This window comes from Ochotona princeps, chromosome 6 (genome assembly GCF_030435755.1).
Source record: "Ochotona princeps isolate mOchPri1 chromosome 6, mOchPri1.hap1, whole genome shotgun sequence".
Lineage (NCBI taxonomy): Eukaryota > Metazoa > Chordata > Mammalia > Lagomorpha > Ochotonidae > Ochotona > Ochotona princeps.
Window position 1 is genome coordinate 71,611,560 of NC_080837.1, and position 24,930 is coordinate 71,636,489.

The following is a 24,930-nucleotide window of genomic DNA, read 5'->3' on the forward strand; positions in this document are numbered from 1 at the left end:
AGTCCGCCATGTGCCCATGGCTCATGGCGGGCTGGGCCCGGACATGCCTGGGTGCGGCCTGCTTCCTTCTGGGGTGAGTACGCCGAGGGGGGAGGCCTCCGTGACTGGGCATGTCCGGGACCCACCCAACACCCTCATTGGGTGGTGGGTGAACGGGATTGGGGAGGGGCGCAACCTCGGGCCTGCAGGATTTAACTTCCGGCTGCCAGAGGCGAGCCGAGGGCTGCGGGAGAGGACGTCTAGCTCGGATCCCGAACCCAGTCCGCCATGTGCCCATGGCTCATGGCGGGCTGGGCCCGGACATGCCTGGGTGCGGCCTGCTTCCTTCTGGGGTGAGTACGCCGAGGGGGGAGGCCTCCGTGACTGGGCATGTCCGGGACCCACCCAACACCCTCATTGGGTGGTGGGTGAACGGGATTGGGGAGGGGCGCAACCTCGGGCCTGCAGGATTTAACTTCCGGCTGCCAGAGGCGAGCCGAGGGCTGCGGGAGAGGACGTCTAGCTCGGATCCCGAACCCAGTCCGCCATGTGCCCATGGCTCATGGCGGGCTGGGCCCGGACATGCCTGGGTGCGGCCTGCTTCCTTCTGGGGTGAGTACGCCGAGGGGGGAGGCCTCCGTGACTGGGCATGTCCGGGACCCACCCAACACCCTCATTGGGTGGTGGGTGAACGGGATTGGGGAGGGGCGCAACCTCGGGCCTGCAGGATTTAACTTCCGGCTGCCAGAGGCGAGCCGAGGGCTGCGGGAGAGGACGTCTAGCTCGGATCCCGAACCCAGTCCGCCATGTGCCCATGGCTCATGGCGGGCTGGGCCCGGACATGCCTGGGTGCGGCCTGCTTCCTTCTGGGGTGAGTACGCCGAGGGGGGAGGCCTCCGTGACTGGGCATGTCCGGGACCCACCCAACACCCTCATTGGGTGGTGGGTGAACGGGATTGGGGAGGGGCGCAACCTCGGGCCTGCAGGATTTAACTTCCGGCTGCCAGAGGCGAGCCGAGGGCTGCGGGAGAGGACGTCTAGCTCGGATCCCGAACCCAGTCCGCCATGTGCCCATGGCTCATGGCGGGCTGGGCCCGGACATGCCTGGGTGCGGCCTGCTTCCTTCTGGGGTGAGTACGCCGAGGGGGGAGGCCTCCGTGACTGGGCATGTCCGGGACCCACCCAACACCCTCATTGGGTGGTGGGTGAACGGGATTGGGGAGGGGCGCAACCTCGGGCCTGCAGGATTTAACTTCCGGCTGCCAGAGGCGAGCCGAGGGCTGCGGGAGAGGACGTCTAGCTCGGATCCCGAACCCAGTCCGCCATGTGCCCATGGCTCATGGCGGGCTGGGCCCGGACATGCCTGGGTGCGGCCTGCTTCCTTCTGGGGTGAGTACGCCGAGGGGGGAGGCCTCCGTGACTGGGCATGTCCGGGACCCACCCAACACCCTCATTGGGTGGTGGGTGAACGGGATTGGGGAGGGGCGCAACCTCGGGCCTGCAGGATTTAACTTCCGGCTGCCAGAGGCGAGCCGAGGGCTGCGGGAGAGGACGTCTAGCTCGGATCCCGAACCCAGTCCGCCATGTGCCCATGGCTCATGGCGGGCTGGGCCCGGACATGCCTGGGTGCGGCCTGCTTCCTTCTGGGGTGAGTACGCCGAGGGGGGAGGCCTCCGTGACTGGGCATGTCCGGGACCCACCCAACACCCTCATTGGGTGGTGGGTGAACGGGATTGGGGAGGGGCGCAACCTCGGGCCTGCAGGATTTAACTTCCGGCTGCCAGAGGCGAGCCGAGGGCTGCGGGAGAGGACGTCTAGCTCGGATCCCGAACCCAGTCCGCCATGTGCCCATGGCTCATGGCGGGCTGGGCCCGGACATGCCTGGGTGCGGCCTGCTTCCTTCTGGGGTGAGTACGCCGAGGGGGGAGGCCTCCGTGACTGGGCATGTCCGGGACCCACCCAACACCCTCATTGGGTGGTGGGTGAACGGGATTGGGGAGGGGCGCAACCTCGGGCCTGCAGGATTTAACTTCCGGCTGCCAGAGGCGAGCCGAGGGCTGCGGGAGAGGACGTCTAGCTCGGATCCCGAACCCAGTCCGCCATGTGCCCATGGCTCATGGCGGGCTGGGCCCGGACATGCCTGGGTGCGGCCTGCTTCCTTCTGGGGTGAGTACGCCGAGGGGGGAGGCCTCCGTGACTGGGCATGTCCGGGACCCACCCAACACCCTCATTGGGTGGTGGGTGAACGGGATTGGGGAGGGGCGCAACCTCGGGCCTGCAGGATTTAACTTCCGGCTGCCAGAGGCGAGCCGAGGGCTGCGGGAGAGGACGTCTAGCTCGGATCCCGAACCCAGTCCGCCATGTGCCCATGGCTCATGGCGGGCTGGGCCCGGACATGCCTGGGTGCGGCCTGCTTCCTTCTGGGGTGAGTACGCCGAGGGGGGAGGCCTCCGTGACTGGGCATGTCCGGGACCCACCCAACACCCTCATTGGGTGGTGGGTGAACGGGATTGGGGAGGGGCGCAACCTCGGGCCTGCAGGATTTAACTTCCGGCTGCCAGAGGCGAGCCGAGGGCTGCGGGAGAGGACGTCTAGCTCGGATCCCGAACCCAGTCCGCCATGTGCCCATGGCTCATGGCGGGCTGGGCCCGGACATGCCTGGGTGCGGCCTGCTTCCTTCTGGGGTGAGTACGCCGAGGGGGGAGGCCTCCGTGACTGGGCATGTCCGGGACCCACCCAACACCCTCATTGGGTGGTGGGTGAACGGGATTGGGGAGGGGCGCAACCTCGGGCCTGCAGGATTTAACTTCCGGCTGCCAGAGGCGAGCCGAGGGCTGCGGGAGAGGACGTCTAGCTCGGATCCCGAACCCAGTCCGCCATGTGCCCATGGCTCATGGCGGGCTGGGCCCGGACATGCCTGGGTGCGGCCTGCTTCCTTCTGGGGTGAGTACGCCGAGGGGGGAGGCCTCCGTGACTGGGCATGTCCGGGACCCACCCAACACCCTCATTGGGTGGTGGGTGAACGGGATTGGGGAGGGGCGCAACCTCGGGCCTGCAGGATTTAACTTCCGGCTGCCAGAGGCGAGCCGAGGGCTGCGGGAGAGGACGTCTAGCTCGGATCCCGAACCCAGTCCGCCATGTGCCCATGGCTCATGGCGGGCTGGGCCCGGACATGCCTGGGTGCGGCCTGCTTCCTTCTGGGGTGAGTACGCCGAGGGGGGAGGCCTCCGTGACTGGGCATGTCCGGGACCCACCCAACACCCTCATTGGGTGGTGGGTGAACGGGATTGGGGAGGGGCGCAACCTCGGGCCTGCAGGATTTAACTTCCGGCTGCCAGAGGCGAGCCGAGGGCTGCGGGAGAGGACGTCTAGCTCGGATCCCGAACCCAGTCCGCCATGTGCCCATGGCTCATGGCGGGCTGGGCCCGGACATGCCTGGGTGCGGCCTGCTTCCTTCTGGGGTGAGTACGCCGAGGGGGGAGGCCTCCGTGACTGGGCATGTCCGGGACCCACCCAACACCCTCATTGGGTGGTGGGTGAACGGGATTGGGGAGGGGCGCAACCTCGGGCCTGCAGGATTTAACTTCCGGCTGCCAGAGGCGAGCCGAGGGCTGCGGGAGAGGACGTCTAGCTCGGATCCCGAACCCAGTCCGCCATGTGCCCATGGCTCATGGCGGGCTGGGCCCGGACATGCCTGGGTGCGGCCTGCTTCCTTCTGGGGTGAGTACGCCGAGGGGGGAGGCCTCCGTGACTGGGCATGTCCGGGACCCACCCAACACCCTCATTGGGTGGTGGGTGAACGGGATTGGGGAGGGGCGCAACCTCGGGCCTGCAGGATTTAACTTCCGGCTGCCAGAGGCGAGCCGAGGGCTGCGGGAGAGGACGTCTAGCTCGGATCCCGAACCCAGTCCGCCATGTGCCCATGGCTCATGGCGGGCTGGGCCCGGACATGCCTGGGTGCGGCCTGCTTCCTTCTGGGGTGAGTACGCCGAGGGGGGAGGCCTCCGTGACTGGGCATGTCCGGGACCCACCCAACACCCTCATTGGGTGGTGGGTGAACGGGATTGGGGAGGGGCGCAACCTCGGGCCTGCAGGATTTAACTTCCGGCTGCCAGAGGCGAGCCGAGGGCTGCGGGAGAGGACGTCTAGCTCGGATCCCGAACCCAGTCCGCCATGTGCCCATGGCTCATGGCGGGCTGGGCCCGGACATGCCTGGGTGCGGCCTGCTTCCTTCTGGGGTGAGTACGCCGAGGGGGGAGGCCTCCGTGACTGGGCATGTCCGGGACCCACCCAACACCCTCATTGGGTGGTGGGTGAACGGGATTGGGGAGGGGCGCAACCTCGGGCCTGCAGGATTTAACTTCCGGCTGCCAGAGGCGAGCCGAGGGCTGCGGGAGAGGACGTCTAGCTCGGATCCCGAACCCAGTCCGCCATGTGCCCATGGCTCATGGCGGGCTGGGCCCGGACATGCCTGGGTGCGGCCTGCTTCCTTCTGGGGTGAGTACGCCGAGGGGGGAGGCCTCCGTGACTGGGCATGTCCGGGACCCACCCAACACCCTCATTGGGTGGTGGGTGAACGGGATTGGGGAGGGGCGCAACCTCGGGCCTGCAGGATTTAACTTCCGGCTGCCAGAGGCGAGCCGAGGGCTGCGGGAGAGGACGTCTAGCTCGGATCCCGAACCCAGTCCGCCATGTGCCCATGGCTCATGGCGGGCTGGGCCCGGACATGCCTGGGTGCGGCCTGCTTCCTTCTGGGGTGAGTACGCCGAGGGGGGAGGCCTCCGTGACTGGGCATGTCCGGGACCCACCCAACACCCTCATTGGGTGGTGGGTGAACGGGATTGGGGAGGGGCGCAACCTCGGGCCTGCAGGATTTAACTTCCGGCTGCCAGAGGCGAGCCGAGGGCTGCGGGAGAGGACGTCTAGCTCGGATCCCGAACCCAGTCCGCCATGTGCCCATGGCTCATGGCGGGCTGGGCCCGGACATGCCTGGGTGCGGCCTGCTTCCTTCTGGGGTGAGTACGCCGAGGGGGGAGGCCTCCGTGACTGGGCATGTCCGGGACCCACCCAACACCCTCATTGGGTGGTGGGTGAACGGGATTGGGGAGGGGCGCAACCTCGGGCCTGCAGGATTTAACTTCCGGCTGCCAGAGGCGAGCCGAGGGCTGCGGGAGAGGACGTCTAGCTCGGATCCCGAACCCAGTCCGCCATGTGCCCATGGCTCATGGCGGGCTGGGCCCGGACATGCCTGGGTGCGGCCTGCTTCCTTCTGGGGTGAGTACGCCGAGGGGGGAGGCCTCCGTGACTGGGCATGTCCGGGACCCACCCAACACCCTCATTGGGTGGTGGGTGAACGGGATTGGGGAGGGGCGCAACCTCGGGCCTGCAGGATTTAACTTCCGGCTGCCAGAGGCGAGCCGAGGGCTGCGGGAGAGGACGTCTAGCTCGGATCCCGAACCCAGTCCGCCATGTGCCCATGGCTCATGGCGGGCTGGGCCCGGACATGCCTGGGTGCGGCCTGCTTCCTTCTGGGGTGAGTACGCCGAGGGGGGAGGCCTCCGTGACTGGGCATGTCCGGGACCCACCCAACACCCTCATTGGGTGGTGGGTGAACGGGATTGGGGAGGGGCGCAACCTCGGGCCTGCAGGATTTAACTTCCGGCTGCCAGAGGCGAGCCGAGGGCTGCGGGAGAGGACGTCTAGCTCGGATCCCGAACCCAGTCCGCCATGTGCCCATGGCTCATGGCGGGCTGGGCCAGGGCGGCCAGTGCGCCATTTGGCGCCAGGCTGTGCCTACTGGCCGCCCGGCCGGGGAGCTCTGGGGTATTGGACATCTGAATCGCTGCTGAGATAGCTCTAGAGTGACCCCACTGTTTCTGGGATCTGAGTCAATCCTAAAGATTCCCAATGCCAGTAACTCTTCCTTTGAAGAACTTCCAATCCCTTAACAATGCTGAGCTTTGAACACCTATCAAGTAAAAGATAAGCTCCGGCTTGTGTAGCAGGCTGGCACCTAATGGTCCTCGGAGCAACCACGTGCAGGTGTGTGATTTACAGCTAGGAACGGTCCCAATCTGGGAAGCCACAGCTGGGATGAGGTTCCCACCAAGGGGTGTATGTGCTGGAATGGGGGCTGCGTTCTATCTAGGAAACAGTTGCAGTCACCCGAGGCACTAGTGTGGGCTGGGATTGGATGCACCAGGCCGGTTCAGATCCCAGCACCATCTGGTGTTATGGAGAAACAGGGTAGATGTGGGACTGACTAGGCTGGGTCTCAATCCCCTTCTGAGCCATGTGTGAGCTGTATGTGGGTATGGACGAGCCATGGCTGGGCTGAAACATCCAACAACAAGAGTCAGAATGGGGTGAAAGCCAGCCAGGAAAAGCCACTGTTCCTGCTAGGACAGGAGGTGAACTGAGTAGGGTTGGCTCAAGAACCCCCTGGCAAGCGCAAAATCTGGCATTGGGAGGGGTTCTGATGGAGGAGCCTGGGCAACTCCTCTGGCAGGACACAGTCCCTGCAGGTAAGCGCGAGAAGCATGATTGGAAACAGCCCAGAATAGGCCATGGAAAGTTTCCCACTGGCATGCATTCGGCATGGGTCAGGAGCAGGCCAGGCTGAATCAGTTCATGTCATCCTCTGGCAAATCCGATCACCAGAACAGAGTGTGGAATGGGCCGGGTTTGGTTGCGACAAAACCAGTACACATTCTGGAACGCCAGGGCGTGGTTGCCTGTACTGGATATGAATGCAACACCCATCCAGCACACGTGAGATCCAGGAAGGGAGGGGCAGAGCTGGCGGGGGGGTTAAGGGGCTGGTCCCCTCGCCAGACAACCACTCCCACTGGAGAGTGTTGGCTGGGATAGAGACAGACACGACTAAGCAAGGCTACAACACCTGTGCGCTGCATGTGGACAAGATCAGGGCCACAGCATCAGCTGGCAGAAGCTGGCACTGGGGACTAATTCTGTCGAGTCAAATCACAGGACCACCTAAAGAGTGCATAAACCGGGACTGAGAGACCTGGGAGGGAAAAAGTGGGTTCCCCCTTCTTGGGTCACTATTCCCGTGGGAGGGCATGAAAACTAGGACGGGGGCTGGGATGGCTAGACAGAGGCACTCAACAACATCTGTGAGGGCTGGATGGTTGAGTCGATTAGATAGAACTAAGCTTTAATACCCATTGACAAGTACCAGAGCCAAATGGGATGGGGGACAGACTGGTCTTCTGCTACACAAATTGGCAAACCAGGGTAGGGGGCAGGCTTGGTGGGGGTTATTGTGGGTCGCCCCGACTAGGCTGCAGCTCCCACTGGTTGATGTAAGGGCCGAACCAGACTGGACTGCAACACCCATTGGTTCCAGTGCAACTCGGGACTGAAAACAGAACCAACACAGCAATTGCAACCACCAGCTGATCAGGGTGATGGACTGTGCCGGGCCCTGTGCTTGCTAGAACATACAAGAATCTGGTCTGGGAATACCTCAAAGTATCTTTGGAGATCTCCCCACTTGAACTGCTGGACTCAGAATTCTAACCAAGAAAAGACAGAAGACAGAATAGGACAATCATTCATCTCAGCTACATGTTGGCAGCGAAATATGGGACAAATGGAGACTTCATGATGGACCATATCAATCAGTGGACCACCTCATCGAGCGAAACTGGCAGTGACTCATAACTGGAGAACTATTAACTCCACTTGAGCACATATCTCAGAGCATGCCCCACATATGGGACTTGGGGTGGGCGGGAAACCGGGTGGGCCTTCTCCCTCAATATCCCCTTTTACCTCAGATACATGATGGAAACAATATGGACATAATAGCATTGCCCACCTCCCTATCCCCCTGAACCTTTTTTTTTTTTTCCTTCTCTTTCTTGATTTTCCTTCAACTATAGTTAACTATGTAAAGATTGTCAACAACAATACAATAAAATGGATTATACATAAAAAAAAAAAACAAAAAAAAACAAAAAAAAACAAAAAAATAAATAAATAAAACCTCTTGAAGCGAAAACAAACCAAATATACACAAAATAACTGAAGAAAGTAAATTAATGGATGCACTTAAAACATAGTAAAAGTCTCCAAATGAGTAAGAGTATGCTTGCAATGACCAAAAACCTAGGGAAGAAGAGACCAAAACTCTGGCAGAAGCTTTAAGTTACTTTAGAATCAGATCAAACAAATGAGTACTCCACCCTGCCTTCTCTCCTCCTCCTCTCTCTTCCTCATTTTCCTCCTTCCTTCCCCTCCCTCCTTTTTTTATGGTAATTTTTTAAAATTTAATTTTGTTTTATGACACAGTTTCATAGGCTCTGGGATTCCCCCAATCTCTCCCCATGCCCTCCCCCCATGTTGGATTCCTCCACATTGTTGCAGTAGTACAGTTCAAATCCAGTCATGATTCCTTCATTGTAAGCATGTACCATGCATAGAGCCCAGCATCTTATTTTTTTTAAAGATCTGCTTTATTTTAATTGGAAAGGCGGATATACAGAGAGGAGGAGAAACAGAGAGGAAGATCTTCGGTCCCTCCGATGGTTCACTCCCCAGGTGGCTGCAACAGCTGGAGCTAAGCTGATCCTCCAGGAGCTTTCCTCCTGGTCTCCCATGTGAGTGCAGGGTCCCAAAGCTTTGGGCCGTCCTCGATTGCTTTCCCAGGCCACAAGCAGGGAACTGAATGGGAAGTGGAGCTGCTGGGATTAGAACCGGTGCCCATATGGGATCCAGGCACTTTCAAGGCGAGGACTTTAACCGTTACGCTTTCACAACAGGCCCCCAGCATCTTATTGTCCAGATAAATTCAACAGTTTCTCGGGGAGACCATCTCTGGTCTGAAAGTAGAGCTGGCAGAATATCATCCCGTCCAATGAAAATCCACAACATAACATCAACAACGATTTACAAAATTATGGAGTTAATTGACATGGTATGAGTGACCAATTTGTTAGAAAAATGCAAGTTCTTAACCATATCCTGTTACTATTTCATTGACTTTTCAATTTCAGTTTATACACAACCGGCTGCTATATACCTTAGAATGGTTATAGGGTACTATTCAGCTGTTTCATGTCTATTTTCATTTTTTTATTTAGCAGTTTACAGTATTGAAGCATAGTTTTTATTGAACTTGGTGAATTTTAGGATAGTCCAAACCGGCTTATAACTCTAACAAGGCATATGTTAACAATTGAGGCGCAGAACAGTTTTAGGAGGGGTGTGCAGAGAAATCTTCAATACCTTAGTGAGGAGTAACTAATCTTTGTGTCCTACCTAGTAAGGTATATGGGAGTCCAAGCTGACTGTTTCCTGACTGGTTTTAAGCTTTCCTTATTGGTCTCTGTCTATCTGATCTAATTTGGGGGGACTCCTCCATTTTCTACACACACACACACACAGAGCAATTTTCTCTGTGGATATGGAGGAGAATCTTTGCAAAGTAAAAGCAAAGAGCATGTTAAGAGCAAACTTCTGTAAAACAGAAACCAAAGTTATTTCAGAAAAACTTGAAGAATTGCTGTTGTTAAAGCTATTTAATTCCCATAGTCGAAGGGCATCTGATAGTGACTTGAGATCTCTTTTGGCTGAGAGAAACCTTTATCTTCCGAGGGGGAGAAAAAACACATTAAGGGTTCTTCGTGTTACTGACATTCCAACTGGGCAGAAGCCAAAAAAGATCACTGGGAAATCTTCTGGGTAACTGATTTTGGAAGAAAGCAGCAGCATCTAGTTGTGATGTCATGGGGATCCAGGGACTTGTGTCCTTAAAGGGCCACAGGCTGCTCACGTAGGGTTAGGATCTCCAGACAAGGATTCCCCCATCAGGGCAGCTCTGTCCTGATGCAACTTCTGTGCAGGGGCCACAGTATTTGCTAGTATTCCTCAGTCTGACATAGGTGCAAGTCTGATCCTGACTTAGATTGTCCCCTGAACTGGGAGCTACCAGCCCAGACGGTTCTTTTATCCTCCTATCAGGACACAGCAAAGCCCAAGCACGCCACAAGCCATTGCTTTCTACCCCTTGCTGTGACTTCAGCAGACCGCGCTCTGCTGGAGGAAGCCCTTGGGGACCGTGCCATCCGATAGCGTGCATCTTTCCTAGTTCCACATTGTGTGTCTTCCCTTGAGTGGCTTGAAATCGGCAATGATGGGCACATTTATACCATGAGACGAGCAACCGCTATGAAAATCAGAGCTTTGCATAGCTGGTCCCCAGCCCCAAAAGCCACTTTACCAGCGCAGCCCTGTCCCCATGGTGGTGATTCTCCACAATCCGTCAGAATCCCAGATGTCTCCTCTCCGCCTCCCAGATTCTGATTCCACTGCTCTGGGGCAGTTAGTTTTCAAAAGCACCCCAGGAGATTCTAACGTGTATCCAGAACTGAGAACTGAATGTAAACAGTTTCGTCCTGTGCCTTTGATCTGTTTGTTGTAGAAGAGATATTTAAATGTTATCTGAATATTTCTTTAAGGGAAAAAAACCTAAAGCTACTTTATTGAGTGGTGAGTTCATTTCTGTCTGAAAGGCACTCAGTCTCCTCTGAGGCAAATAAAGAACATGACGTGACAACTTGGTGGAATGTATTTCACAGCGCCCAGGTTTCTCTTAGCAGGAAATTCCTCCTGAGTGTACTTTGGTGTTACTACCTCTCTGAGCATCACAGAACTAACATCATCAGAGAATGACTTCATTATGCTGGAAGCTGTTTTTGACTTTAGTCTCTGGCACTAAGGTGTCTTAAATAACTGAAATCTTTTCTCTTTTTTCCATAAGATTTTTAAATCTTTTAGGTAAAACTAAGCAATTTTTAATGACTATTGAATTTCCTGTTTCAAGCTTACTGAGGCTACATTAGCCCTAACAGTAAAAGAATACTTCAGAAAGTGCATTTAAATGGATTTAAAAGATAGTTTCATTTGGTGCAAAAAATCTGAAATCCATGCATAGTTTTTTTTTCATGATATGTATTTCTATGATATTTCTGAAGAGCCCTCATTTGCCTGAAGTTTATTTTATGAGCAGCATAGCAGGTGATGAATCAGAGTGAGGCAGTCACAGACACTGCCTTCACATCTCTCAAGCCTGTAGGTCTCTCAGCCCCTCTGGGCTCCCTGGGTCCTCTTGTATGTGTGGCCATCGAAGCTTGCTGCTTTCTAATGGGTTAGCCATGGAGTTCTCTCCCTTATTTGTTTGCACTTCTGCAGGATATGGAGTCAACCAACCAAAAAGGAGGCTGCTAGCAGGAAGATTTCAGGGTGAGAATTTTTATATTCGATTCTCATTGCCACTTCTCTGTCTGATCTTCCTGGAATTAAAAATATTGGCTCCTGGAATTCAGATTCCAAGAGGCTTATAAATGCCTGGGAGTTAGAAATGCCTGAGAGCCATTGTCTTCTCAGTAGAACACCAGAGCAGTAATTCAGGGTAAATGGAGAATTCGATCTTAGATCTACTTTCTCACTTAACAAAGAAGTATTTTTTTTCTTGAAAATTTTAAAAGATCTATTTATTTATTTTTTTATTGGAAAGGCAGATAGACAGAGAGAAGGAAAGACAGAGAGAAAGATCTTCATCCACTGGTTCACTCCCCAAGTGGCCACAATGGCCAGAGCTGAGCCAATTCAAAGCCAGGAGTCAGGAGTTTCTTCTGGGTCTCCGACGGGGTGCAGGGTCCCAAGGCTTTAGGCCATCCTCTGCTGCCTTCCCAGGACACAAGCAGGGAGCTGGATGGGAAGTGGAGCAGCCGGGATTAGAACTGGGAGCCTCATGGGATCCCGGCTGATGCAAGGTGAGGATTTAGTCACTAAGCTCTCGTGCTAGACCCTTTTTATTTGCTTGATGGAGAAGACAGCGACAGAGCTCTTTTTTTTATTTTTTATTTATTTATTTTTTTTTTAAGATTTATTCATTTTATTACAGCCAGATATACACAGAGGAGGAGAGACAGAGGAAGATCTTCCGTCCGATGATTCACTCCCCAAGTGAGACGCAATGGGCCGATGCGCGCCGATCCGATGCCGGGAACCTGGAACCTCTTCCGGGTCTCCCACGCGGGTGCAGGGTCCCAAAGCATTGGGCCGTCCTCGACTGCTTTCCCAGGCCACAAGCAGGGAGCTGGATGGGAAGTGGAGCTGCCGGGATTAGAACCGGCGCCCATATGGGATCCCGGGGCTTTCAAGGCGAGGACTTTAGCCGCTAGACCACGCCGCCGGGCCCAGAGCTCTTTTTTTTAAAAAAAATTATTTTTATTTGAAATGGAAATTCACAAAAACGGAAGACAACAGAGAGAGAGAGAGAAAAAAAGAGAGAGTTATTCCATCCACTGGCTTATTCCCCAAATGGCCACATATCTGGGGCAGGGCTGAGCCAATCCAAAGCTAGGAGCCATGAGCTTCTTCTGGGTCTCCCACATGGGTACAGAGGTCCAGCCACTTGAGCCATTCTCAGCTTTCCCAGGCTGTAAGCGGGGACTTGGACTGGAAGTAGAGTCGCTAGGACATGAACTGGCACCAAGCTGGAATACCAGTGCCATAGACAGAAGAGCTTAGCCTACTCCACCACGGTGTTGTCTCCTCAAATAAGAATTTTGCATTCACTGATTACATTCATAAAAGTTATCTGAGATGATAGAAATGTCAGAGTAATTTCAGATATCTTTGCATTTAACATTGACATGTTTAAAGATGTTAACAATTAGCCAGGCATATTTGGTTTACACATTTTCTTATTTTAGAAACATGTTTATCTTAAAAAAAAAAAAAAAAAGTTTGGGCCCGGCGGCGTGGCCTAGCGGCTAAAGTCCTCGCCTTGAAAGCCCCGGGATCCCAAATGGGGGCCGGTTCTAATCCCGGCAGCTCAACTTCCCATGCAGCTCCCTGCTTGTGGCCTGGGAAAGCAGTCAAGGACAGCCCAAAGCTTTGGTACCCTGCACCTGTGTGGGAGACCCGGAAGAGGTTCCTGGCTCCTGGCTTTGGATTGACTCAGCTCCAGCGTTGCGGCCACTTGGGAAGTGAATCATCGGATGAAAGATCTTCCTCTCTGTCTCTCCTCCTCTCTGTATATCTGACTTTCCAATAAAAACAAATAAATCTTAAAAAAAAGATTTATATACTTGGTCATCTATACAGCACATCATTTCTGCAGTTTGCTTTTACCCCATGGTTCCATTATTTCTGAGAATTATGCTTGTTGGCTCACATAGGTCTGGATCATTCATTTTAACAGTTCTTTCTTATTCCATTATATGAATGTAGTCATTAATCTACTGTATTTATTCCTGTAAGCAGTTATCCACTATCTGTTCAAATCTTCTTTTTTTTTCTAGTTTTTCCCCTAATATAGAAGGACAAACAGTGTTTGAGGACATTTTAAAAAGTTCTTGGAGGGGGCCCAGCACAGTAACCTAGTGGCTAAAGTCCTTGCCTTGCATGCACCAGGATCCCATATTGGTGCCAGTTCTAATTCTGGCAGCGTTGCTTCCCATCCAGCTCCCTGCTTGTGTCCTGGGAAAGCAGTCAAGGATGGCCCGAGGCCTTGGGACCCTGCATCCACGTGGAAGACCCAGAAGACGCTCCTGGCTTTGGATCAGCTCAGCTCCGGCTTTGTGACCATTTGGGAAGTGAACCAGCAGATGGATGATCTTTCTGTGTCTCCTTCTCTCTGTAAAATGTACTGACCCCTGTCTAGTCTTTTCATAAAGCTATCAGTTGCATTATGGGGACCCCACACTATTGACTTTATCTAACCCTAGTCACTTTACAAAGGCCTCATCTCCAAATACCACCCACATAAGAATCTGGGCATATGTTTTCAACATATGAAATCTGGGGGACATTCAAAGCGTTTAACAATACATGTGTGTATTACTACTCAGACTGTGCCTTGCTGAAGGCATGTTGCAATGCATGTGGTTTGGGATATCTGCAGCCCATAATGGATTTCCTGTTTGAGCCCAGCTCCTCTGGTTCTCTGCTAATACACCTGCGAAGGCAGTGGATAGATGATGACCCAAGTCCTGAGGTCCTGTCACCTATATGGAGTCCTGCTTTTCAGCCTGCCTCATTCCCGACCTCAGACCCAATAGCTGTGGACATCTAGGGGATGAACCAGTGGGCAAGATATTTGTTCTCCTGGTGTATCATTTACTTTTCAAATAAATCTTTTATTAAAAAAGATATATTTTTGTTGGACAGGCAGATTTATAGAGAGAAGAGACAAAGATTTTCTGTTCACTGTTTCACTCCTCAGGTGGTCACAACAGCCAAGCTGAGCCAGTCCAAATCCAGCAGTCAGGAGCTTCTTCCGGGCCCCCTACGCAGGTGCAGGGTCCCAAGGTTTTGGGCTATCCTCTACTTCTTTCCCAGGCCATAAGCAGGGAGCTGGTTGGGAAGTGGAGCAGTCAGTGCATGAACTGCTGCCCATATGGGATCCTGGCGTGTGCAAGGTGAGGATTTAGCTATTGAGACATTGCACAGGCCCCTCAAATAAATTTTTAAAAAGAATTCCAGCCCAGCAGTCCTAGGAAGCCTTAGCCACAGGAAGACTTAGCTCTGGCAAAGAATGAGGTGTGGTTAGAGTTCAGTGGGAATCTCTGTTATAGTGAATCTCTGGTAAAGGAAATTGTAATACAGTGGCATGGAACACAGAGTCTGTACCTGGTGCCTTCAGAAGAAGCCAAACTACCATAAACTTTGCCAAGGAAAATCTCTAAAGGTAACCAGAGTTGTGGATCAATACCAATTGACAAATTATTATCATGTTTTTTTGGTGAGCGAATGCCAATATTTGAAATCTGTACTTTTTGAAAAGTGTTTTTTTTTTAAATCCTGTTTTTTTCAAAAAGATTTATTTTATTTTATTTTTATTGGAAAGTCAGATATACAGAGAGGAGGAGAGACAGAGAGGAAGATCTTCTGTCCGATGATTCACTACCCAAGTGGCCACAACGGCAGGAGCTGAGCCAATCTGAAGCTAGGGGCCTGGAGCTTCTGAGTCTCCCATGCGGGTACAGGGTCCCAAAGCTTTGGGCCGTCCTCAACTGATTTCCCAGGCCACAAACAGGGAGCTGGATGGGAAGTGGAGCAGCTGGGATATGAACCGGCGCCCATATGGGATCCTAGGCATGCAAGGTGAGGACTTTAGCTGCTAGGCTTTTACGCTGGACCCGCATTTGGTATTTCAAAACAAGACTTGGCATTAGAAGCATAGTTATGCCTGGTAAGAAGATATCAGTAAGCCCTAAATCTGTAGAATTTGTTGCTGGCTTTTTAGCAGATCTCAATTCTGAGTAAAATGTATTCCCTTGACCATTTTAGTAAGCTGATGTAACAAGGTTATTTTAACCAGGCAGCTAGCTTTTCCTTTGCAATAGCAGGTGCTTGTGAATTAGGTATGCAAGGTCATAAGAAGATAACAGCAGGCTAGCTAGTTTTCTGCTCATTTTGCAAGCTACCTCAAATGTCAATGATTGGAAAATGCCATTTTCTTCAAAAATTTTTAAACATATTTTTATGTAGTTGAGAGGGATGCCTGTCCATGTGGGCCTCAGATTAGTGTGGAGGGTCAAGGTGTAGAAGGTGGGACAAATTTTTTCCCTATGTTTGCAGTGGGGGAAAAGGAGGTGCTTGCTCCTTGTGTAGACTACATTAGCACCTGAGGATGGGAGACACTCATTCGATGACAACTTAGAGACCTTGATGTGGAGGACAGTATTCTGAGGGTGTAACTTAACTGGTTTTGATAGTTGTGAGTGGTTTTTGGCCTTGTTGCACTAGGATGGAGAAAATCCTTCCAAGGTCTCTTGGCTGACCAAATCCACATTAGTGCATCCACAGACCCAGGAACATGTTGCAAAGCTTGGCCAGGAGAGTGGTTCAGTTTGTTCTGCTTTCCATCCTCTGATGAGGTACACAATGTCCTCTGTTTATCTAGCTGAGCAGGCCATCATGACCCCTGTGTGCATCTGGGCATGCTTTCCATTGCACAAGCATCAGCAACTGAGGAGAACCAGTGTTCATACATGCACACCAAGGCTGGACCACACATCCTGTGGTTTTCGCTGTGGCCAGGGTGGTCCCCACTCCAACTTGTCCCCAGAACCATTGGCACACTGGTGTGGTTAACCCAAATTTGGCATTAACCAATTATAGAATGCCCATCAGCTATTGGCTTCTCAGCAGTGGAACACTTGCCTGGTACAAGGCAACCTAGGCAGTTGCCTACAACTGGAATAAAATGCTGTTTTCTTAACAATTTGTTTTTTATATATACTCCAATGTTTATTTAAAAAGCCGATGTGCCAATTTAGCATTTTCCACCAACTCGGGGAGCTGAAACCTTCACCGGCTTTACAATCTTTTGCTTAGGTGCTGCCTTTGTAGGAGCCTTGGCAGCAGCCACTGCTGTCTTTTTAGATGCCTGCTTAGCCTTTTTGGTTTCCTTGGCAGCCCTGATAGCTTGTTCTCGTTGAGCCTTGCTAACTTCAGGCTTCTCTTGGCCATGGTATCAGCAAGAGATGCATCAGTGATGGCTCTCTGGAATTTGACTGCGTGACGAGTTCTTTTCTTTTGAATTTCTTCCGACTGCCCCTTTTTGTGTTTCCTGCGGTAGAGGACAGTCCAGTTGATCTGCCGCAGATTCCTCTGGGAAAGAAACGCAGGCTCGCATTTTGCATTAAGAAACTGGAAAACCTTCCCGTCGGTCCTGGCGTAGCGCCGCCCGTGTCCGGGGTAGATCTTGTACCCACTGAAATTTCAGAGTTCAACCTTCAGGCGGCTCCCCTGGAAGAGGAAAGATGGCGAAGGGAAAACTCTTTAACAATTTGAAAAAATGTCACATGAGCATCTCTGCTCACCCAGAGAATATAATCTTATGCATTAATAGACAATTTTTCTGAGTGATTTGATCAACTTCTAGTATCATTAGTCTAAGATTATTCTGGAATCATAGTAAAGCAAAAATAATTTATGATTAGAAAACTGTAGAACTTGCTCCCAAAGGAGTAAGTTAGTGATTTCCACACCACATTTTATTTTTATACTCAGCATATCAAACAAAATAAGAAGATGAAATGTGTATCAGTTGGCATGTTTCTGGCTGCAAAAAAATTTTCGAAGCCCTATACATGATCTAAACAGTAATGGGATTTATTATCTCATGTTAGAAGAGCTGTTCAAGTTTGGTTAGATCAGAAGTTCATTGAGGATCTCTCTCTCTCTTTCCCTCTTTTTAAAAGATTTATTTATTTTTATTGAAGGGCAAATTTATGGAGAGAAGGAGACACACAGAGAGAAAGATCCCTCATCTACTGGTTCACTTCCCAAGTGGCTGCAATAGCTGGAGCTGAACTGATATGAAGCTAGGAGCTAGGAACTCCATTCTGATCTCCCTCATGGGTAGCAGGGCCCAAATACTTGAGCCAATTTCTAATGCCTTCCCTGGTGTATTAGCAGGAATCTGGATTGAAAGCTGAGCAGTCAGAACTTGAACTGGCATGCTTCTATGGGATGCTGTCATCTTAGGCAGTGGCTTCATTGTCTGTGCCACAATCCCAGCTGCTAGATGTCTCTTTTTAAAGACTCAAAAAGGCTTTTCCAAACATATCAGCAGACTTCCCAATGCATTTTTTTTTAAAGATTTATTCATTTTATTACAACCAGATATACAGAGAGGAGGAGAGACAGAGAGGAAAATCCTCCGTCCGATGATTCACTCCCCAAGTGAGCCACAACGGGCCGGTGCGCGCCGATCCGAAGCCGGGAACCTGGAACCTCTTCCGGGTCTCCCACATGGATGCAGTGTCCCAATGCATTGGGCTGTCCTCAACTGCCCTCCCAGGCCACAAGCAGGGAGCTGGATGGGAAGTGGAGCTGCTGGGATTAGAACCGGCGCCCATATGGGATCCTGGGGCTTTTAAGGCGAGGACTTTAGCCACTAGGCCAGGCTGCCGGACCCTTCCCAATGCATTTTTTAAAGATTTATTTTTATTGCAAAGTCAGATATACAGAGAGTAGGCGAGACAGGAAGATCTTCCGTCTGATGATTCACTCCCCATGTGACCACAATGGCTGGTGCTGTGCCAATCCGAAGCCAAGAGCTCTTCCAGGTCTCCCACACGGGTGCAGGGTCCCAAAGCTTTGGGCTGTCCTCGACTGCTTTCCCAGGCCACAAGCAGGGAGCTGGATGGGGAGTGGGGCCACCGGGATTATGAGATCTCACCAGTTCCCCTATGAGATCCTGGCGCATTTAAGGCGAGGACTTTAGCCGCTAGGCCACTGTGCCGGGCCCTAATGTACAAAACTTTTTTAAAAAATAAGGTTTATTTTTATGTGAAAGGCAGAGTTGCAAAGAGAGAAGAGATGGAGAGTAAGAGATCTTCCTTCTGTTGGTTCACTCCCCAAATGGCTGCAATGTCCAGAGCTGGGCGATCTGAAACTTCTTCCAGATCTCTCATGTAGATGCAGGGGCCCAAGAACTTGGGCCATCCTCTCTGCTTTCCTAGGACATAAGCAGAGAGCTGGATCTGAACTGGAGCAGCCTAGACTTGAGCCAATATCCCTAAGGGAGAGGCTTAGCCTGATATGTCCCTGTGCCAGTTCCCCAGGTGGCATCTCAATGGTGACACCAAACACCTGTCCCTGGTTATTTTTTAAGGAAGGCAGCCTTATTTTGGCTTCTAATCTCCAAAAGACCCCCTTGTCTTTTAGGACGTCTCGGCCTCTGGCTTTGAACATGATGTTCTCATGTGAGTGGCTGCAGACTGCAGGGTCTTTGATCTCATCTGGACTATCTCTTTTTGTCTTTATCCACTGACTCTGGAGAGAACGTCTCGTGAGGAAAAACCTCACTAAGAAGGCTCTTCCAAGAGAAAAAAACCCTCTTTTTTGTCTCCCTTTCAAAGACTTCTCCTATTTCTCATAGCTGTAGGTCTTATGTGAATCTTAAAATAGATTACCGTTGACCTTGCAGAAAAATCTGCCACCTTCTAGTATCAGATGCTGTGCTTGCCATTGGTTTATGGCAATGGATTAAATTCAGTCCCCATTTTCTCAAAGCTGTCACTCCACAGACAAGTGTAATAAATAAAAAACAGTGTCATGAGGAAAAAGATCATAATTTTGGCTGGGGAAATCCTGACATTACAAGGATGTAATTGCCTTCCCAAATAAAAAGTGTAATTGCAGAAGGGGCATTTTAATCCGGAAGTCATGATGCCGGTTAAGATGTCTGCATTCCATATTGGAGTACTGGTGTTCCATACCAACCTCCGGCTCCGTGTGCCAGTGTCCTGCTAACAAAGCCCCCAGGAGATAGCAAGTGATGGTGGGAGATGAGCATTGAGTTCCTGGCTCACAGCTTCAGCTTGGGTTGACCAGTCCCTGTCTGCCCTGTAGGGTGTTTGGGAAGTGAGTCGGCAGTTAGGAGCTGTGTCTCTCTGCACCTCAAAAAACTGAAATCTGTGCTTGTTCAATAAATGTATTTTGAATTCTTGGGTTTATCTCCCCTTCCCTCCACCGTCTCTCCTAAGTAGAAATTCTGGTACCCTCTAGCTCTGAAGAGACCTTTAGTCAATACCTAAGATGATGCTGGAAGCATACTGCTCCAGACACCTTAGACATCCAGTTAAAAACTCAAATGTTAGGGGAGGTTGGGAGTGGAGCGGAATCTGCCCAAGCATTTGGCTGGAAAGAATGTGAAGATTTTCATCTAAGCCTCACTTAGAGCTCCATGGCAGGGAGGGAATCCCCTCCTCCTGGGCGAGAAGTGAGACACATGGCCAGGAATGGCTGTGTTCCTCAAGCCACCTGCTGCCACCTGAAGGGTCCTGCCTGCCTGCCTGCCTGCCAGCACTGGGTCTGCTAAGGGCAGAGGAGGCTCCAGAGCCTGCCTGAGGCTCGGGGTGGCATTCCCTGCAGGAGGCTATCACCACCACCATGTGAGTCCTCTACTATCCTTTATGACATGCAGATCACCAAAACGCAAGTGGACCAATGCAACTTTCTAAGAAGTTAAAATTATTTTCAAAACAATGTCTCTGTATAAGTCTGTGTCTTTTACTTTTGAGGAGAGTGAATCCTGACTGGTTGATTTTTATCAGATGTTCATAGGGACACACGATTGCAAAAGAAGGACAAGTACTCTGCTTTGCTGGCATTCTGTGGATTTTAACACTCAGCTCCATGTCCCTCATAACTGACATCTCAGGTCTGAGACAGCTTCTGTCCGCTGAAGGTTTGGGGCCATGCTCCTTGGTTTCTCTTTAGTTGTTCAATAATTGTGAATGCCAGGTTCTCAGGGTCACCACTGTGCATCCTACAAGAGGACTTCAAAAAAAAAAGCGTGGAACACAGCATTAAAAGACAAAAATTTGAAATCCATACATAGAAAGGGTCTTCTAAAAAGTTTGTAAGAAATGATTATGAAAATACTACATAGTTTTTATATCCTTCCTAACAATATTACTCACTGACAGAGGTCTTTTCCTCATTAAAAGAAGCCACTTATAATCTCTGGATCATAATCGGGAATGCAATCAATGCCAGATATTAGCAGACATCAATCAGTGCCATTTGCAAGCAGACTTTGTCCTCACTTGTCGCCATGAGAAAGGTGCAGGTCAGGAGCCCGGTTACAAAGATTCCTTGTATTTAAGCAGGAGGGAAGGACCAGACCCTTGTTGTGCAGGGCTTAGAGTCCAGCAGGGGGTATTTAAATCCACACACAGAGTGGGCACAGAGGATCAATCAGGTCAACTAGAACAAGGGTCTTAAGGGAAGAGGGAAAAAAATTAGAGGAACCAATTTCTTTTTATTCCCGGAATCATGAGGTTTTCAAGAGAATATTATTTAAGATGAATCTGTCAGGACACATTGAAGTTTTATAACTTTGAGTTTAATAGGTCTTAGGTTCTTAGGACCATATTGATCACATATTAAGAAAAAAAAAGGATGGTTTGGGCTGCAAAGATGTTCGGTATGGTATCCCATCACACGTTCAAAAAGAGGTACGTATTGTCCAAAGTGGTTGAACTTACTTTTATAATGAAAAATGGTGATTCTAAAGGTCAATGATAAAATAACCCCTTTGGCCCTCTGCTGTGACTATAAGGTCCGAAAAGCTTACACTGTTCCACAGATGCGAACAGCCTCAGACTCTGGGACTCAACCTGCCGTCCCACTGGACTTCCCGCCAGCATCTGTCTGGAAAGGGGTGACTCAGGGAGTCCTCCCAGCTCGTCCTCTGAGCTGGGAGGGGACCGAATCCGCTGGCAGGCCCAGCAGTGGCTAATTCCATTTATGGCTTCCGGCCCACCCACGAGCATCCATAAACCTGTCGCCTGTGTGAGGCCGAACCCCAGCTCCCCGGCTTGCTCGGCGGACCGCTCCCCGCCAGCTGCCTCACCACCTGGCGGTCGGGTTCTCCTTTCCCCTTCCCCGCGTGCTACTCCCAGTGCCCGGCAGGGGGGGACGTGCCGCGCCGGCTCCGCCCCCGGCCAACCGTCGATTGGGCCGGCGCGTGACGTCACGGCGTTCCAGCCAAACAAATGGATTTCGGGGCGAGCGTTGGGCTCCGCCGCGCCGCGCCGCGCTGGGCGCTCTGTCCGCCTCAGCGGAGGGGAGCGAGCCAGGCCTCCCGCCGCCGCCGCCTCGGGCTGCTGCGGCCCCGGCCGGGGCAGGAGCACAGGTGGGTCGGGGCCGGGCCGGGCGTGGCGCGAAGGGCAGCGCGGTCGGGGGCCTGCGGTGGCCACCGTGGCCGCTCCGGGGGCGGTGGGGGCGGGGGCGCGGCCCGCGGGTCCCGGGCTGGTCTCGGGCTGGCCCCCGGCTGGCCGCGGCGCGTCCCAGGGCCCGGAGCCGACCGGCCCGCACCTCCTCCCGGGCGGCCCTCCCCTGCCCGCCCGCGGGCCACCTCGTCGGCCGGGAGCGCGGACTGGGGCCGGGCTTGGCCCCGAGGAGATCGCGGATAGGCCGTGCGCGGGCACCGGCGCGGCGTCCCGCGGGGAAGCCGGGCTCCGGGTGGGGCCGCGCCGCGCCGCTCCTTGGCCGTCCCTGGGCCAGCCCAGGTGAGCTGGCGCTTGCCCTTCCCTCACCTTCCTCGGGGACAGGGCGGGACGGCGGCGCAGGGCGACCGCGGCTGGGCCTTGTGGGCGATGAGGTCATAACGCGGCGAGTCCGCGGGACTGTGACGTCACGAGCTGCCGGGGGGGGGTGGGCCGTGACGCCACAGCGGGCCACGGGCAGGGACCTTGGCGCGCCGAAGCGGCTGAAGGATCCTCCGGGGTGCAGAAGGAAGGGGCATTTTGTGTCCATCCTGGAATCGCAGCGGGTTTGAAACGAAACTTGTTTGATGTCGGCGTTTCACAGTTTGAACATGATGGATGTCAAGTTCTTGAACTTCATTTCCAACAAGCGTTGTCAGCAAGGTTCGGGCATTGGATTCAGGAAAATGTAAATCACGGTACGAGGTTTCTGGGTTTTTTTGGGGGGGAGGGGAGAGTGATTGGGGTGGGTAGGCTCAGTGCCTCACGTTTGATGGTCTGTGATCACATTTGCTAAGAAAAAAAAAAAACAATTGGAGTGTTGATAATTCAGTTTGCCTTCTTTTTGCTGTGTAATGCCGATCGGCTTATTATTCTTGTTAAAGAATGACCAGAAAGAGGGACTTTTTAAAAAAAATTACTTTGTTTTTAAAGTAAAAAAAAGTTATTTCCATTTTATTTGAAAGACAGGCAGGCAGGAACCTTCCATCCCCTGGTTTGTCTCCAGATGCTGGTAACAGGCAGGACTGGGCCACGCCAAGCCGTAGCCCGGAGCCGTGGGGGTGGCAGGGATGCAGGGCCTGCCAGGTGCTGCTAGCAGGAAGCTGAGGTAGGGAGTGGAAGGGGTCTCGGGGGCTTGGCGCCCTCCACTCCCAGGGGGTCTGGGACCTTGACCGTGCTTCCAGCACTTTACCTGACGGCTTTGTGTGTTTGATAGTGAATTTTAGAAGAATATTTTGTGTTATGGAAGTGTTGTGCAAATTAATGCAACCTTCTTAAGTAATAATTGTGTGAGGATTTAAATCTGCCCAAGTGCTTCCTGCCCCAGCCTCACTGCTGTGGGTAATTGAGGGATTTTTGGAGCCCAGCTCAGCACCCACCTTTTCCACCTTGCTTTTTAACAGAGGTTGAGCTGTGGCTTTGGGTAATAACATGCTTCCAAGACTGCTTGTCTGAGCAGGTCACTGAAATTTTGTCTGTGCTTCTTTTGAATATGAAATTGAAGAATTTGCTTTAAAAGGGATCTAGCTGTATTATTTTTCTTCTGTCGCTTCAAGAGGTGAAACTGGAAGCTGAGCTGGTCACCTTGCACACTGACCCTCCTCCGATGTCCCCGCGTATCAGTGTGTTCATCATTTCCTCCTTCCTGTACAGTCACGTAAATAGAATCTGGCTCCAAGGTAGCTGATTAGGATGGCCAGCCTGGTGCGCCGTGGGGTGCCTGGTGGATCCTGGGCTCTGCCTCTGGCTGCAGCTTCCTGTTGATGGGCAACTTGCGAGGCAGTACTGAAGACACCTAACCAGGTTCTGCAGCTGTTGGGGAGCCTGGGTTGAGGCTCCGTTTGGTGTTTTGGCTTGGTCGGTCCCAGCTCCAACTGTTGCAGGTTAGAGGAGTGAATCCATGGATGGCTGCTCTGTCTCTCTGCCTCTTAAATACATGTTTTTAAAAGGTAGCTGGTTTAAAATGGAAGCGTGACTACAATTGGTGTCTTTGGCAGGAAACTTGGGCTAGAGTCCTCATTCCTTCCTGGCTGACCTTGAATTGTATGTGTTTTCTCTGTGTGTGTGTGTGTGTGTGTGTGTGTAGTTTTAAAATTTTTTGGTCAATACTTCCTGCTCTCTGTTTGATCTTGAAAGATGATTGATAAGGTGTGTCTGTTGATTTTGCAGCAAATTGTAGGTGAAAGTTAGACAGTGCCCATTCCCATTAATGCAGGAAGTGAAAGCTGAAATTTACCTTGTTTATTGGAGTTGACTGTAGGTTCACAAGATAAAGCTTTCCTGTAAATTTTCTATTTTCTCACCACAGTGTTAGGATTCAGTAGCATTGTTTGTACTGCTAAGTGCTGTTTGTTTTCAGCCCATTTGAAGGGATTAAAGATTGTGATGTAGCCATTGGCACAGCGGGTTCAGCTGCCCGCTGCACATCTCGGTCCATATTGGAGTGTGGCTTTGAATCCCTGCTGCTCTGCTGCTCGCCCAGCTCCTCCATATTGGAGTGTGGCTTTGAATCCCTGCTGCTCTGCTGCTCGCCCAGCTCCCTGCTCGTGCAGCTGGGAAGCCGCGGGGAGTGGCTGAAAGCACTAGAGTTCTTCACACGCTGTGGGAGACCCAGCAGACTCCCTGGCTCCTGGCTGCAGTCTGGCCTGGACTTGGATATTGTGGGCACTTGAGAGTGAATATGTGAATGAACACCTTGATCTCTCTGTTACTGTGGCTTTCAAAGAACTAAAATAAATCTGTAGCAGAAGTCATGACTTGTGTGATGACAATATTGTGTGAAGGTGCTGAGGTTAAAATATGACCCCATGACTGGTCAAAGACTGACAGATAGCTGAGTGAAAATCGGACTGCTGGTCCTGCAGGTGGGTTTGTGTTGACAGTGTGGGAGCAGAGTACACAGCAGCCAGGCTAAGTCAGACCCCCGGTCTGACTGCCCAGGAAGATTGTGCGGATCCCATCTGCAGGCTGTCCCCAGCTGCCTCTGTGTGCATGCTGGCAGGAATCTGGATCCAAGGCAGAGCCAGGACTCAGACCCGGGAGCTCTGCTATGTGGTGTAGTGTCAGCACACCCAGCAGCTGCCCCTGTGGGAGGCTTTAAATCTTCTGTTATTCACGACCAAAGCATGTTGGCAAGAGAGTGTGTAATGAAATTGAAGGAATTGGGCCTGGGCGTGGAGGCCTA

At 52.2% G+C, this 24,930-nt stretch overlaps 1 protein-coding gene and 1 pseudogene across 3 annotated transcripts in view; one reads left to right on the plus strand and one right to left on the minus strand.

The window, feature by feature from the left end:
• Positions 1–16,243: 16,243 nt before the first annotated feature.
• On the minus strand, positions 16,244–18,235 carry LOC101533409 (large ribosomal subunit protein eL24-like; annotated as a pseudogene).
• Positions 18,236–21,509: 3,274 nt separating this feature from the next.
• The window catches only part of FBXO34 (F-box protein 34), an 81,701-nt gene continuing 78,280 nt past the window's right edge, over positions 21,510–24,930 (plus strand). The window contains exons 1-2 of one of the 3 annotated variants that reach the window (XM_058666475.1): positions 21,519–21,673; positions 22,351–22,434. In XM_058666475.1, the coding sequence (XP_058522458.1) occupies positions 21,534–21,673; positions 22,351–22,434 (224 nt within the window). In that variant the 5' untranslated portion in view covers positions 21,519–21,533. Of the gene's footprint in view, positions 21,674–22,308; positions 22,445–24,930 lie in introns of those variants that run through there. The other 2 variants (XM_058666476.1, XM_058666479.1) reach the window with 2 other exon arrangements.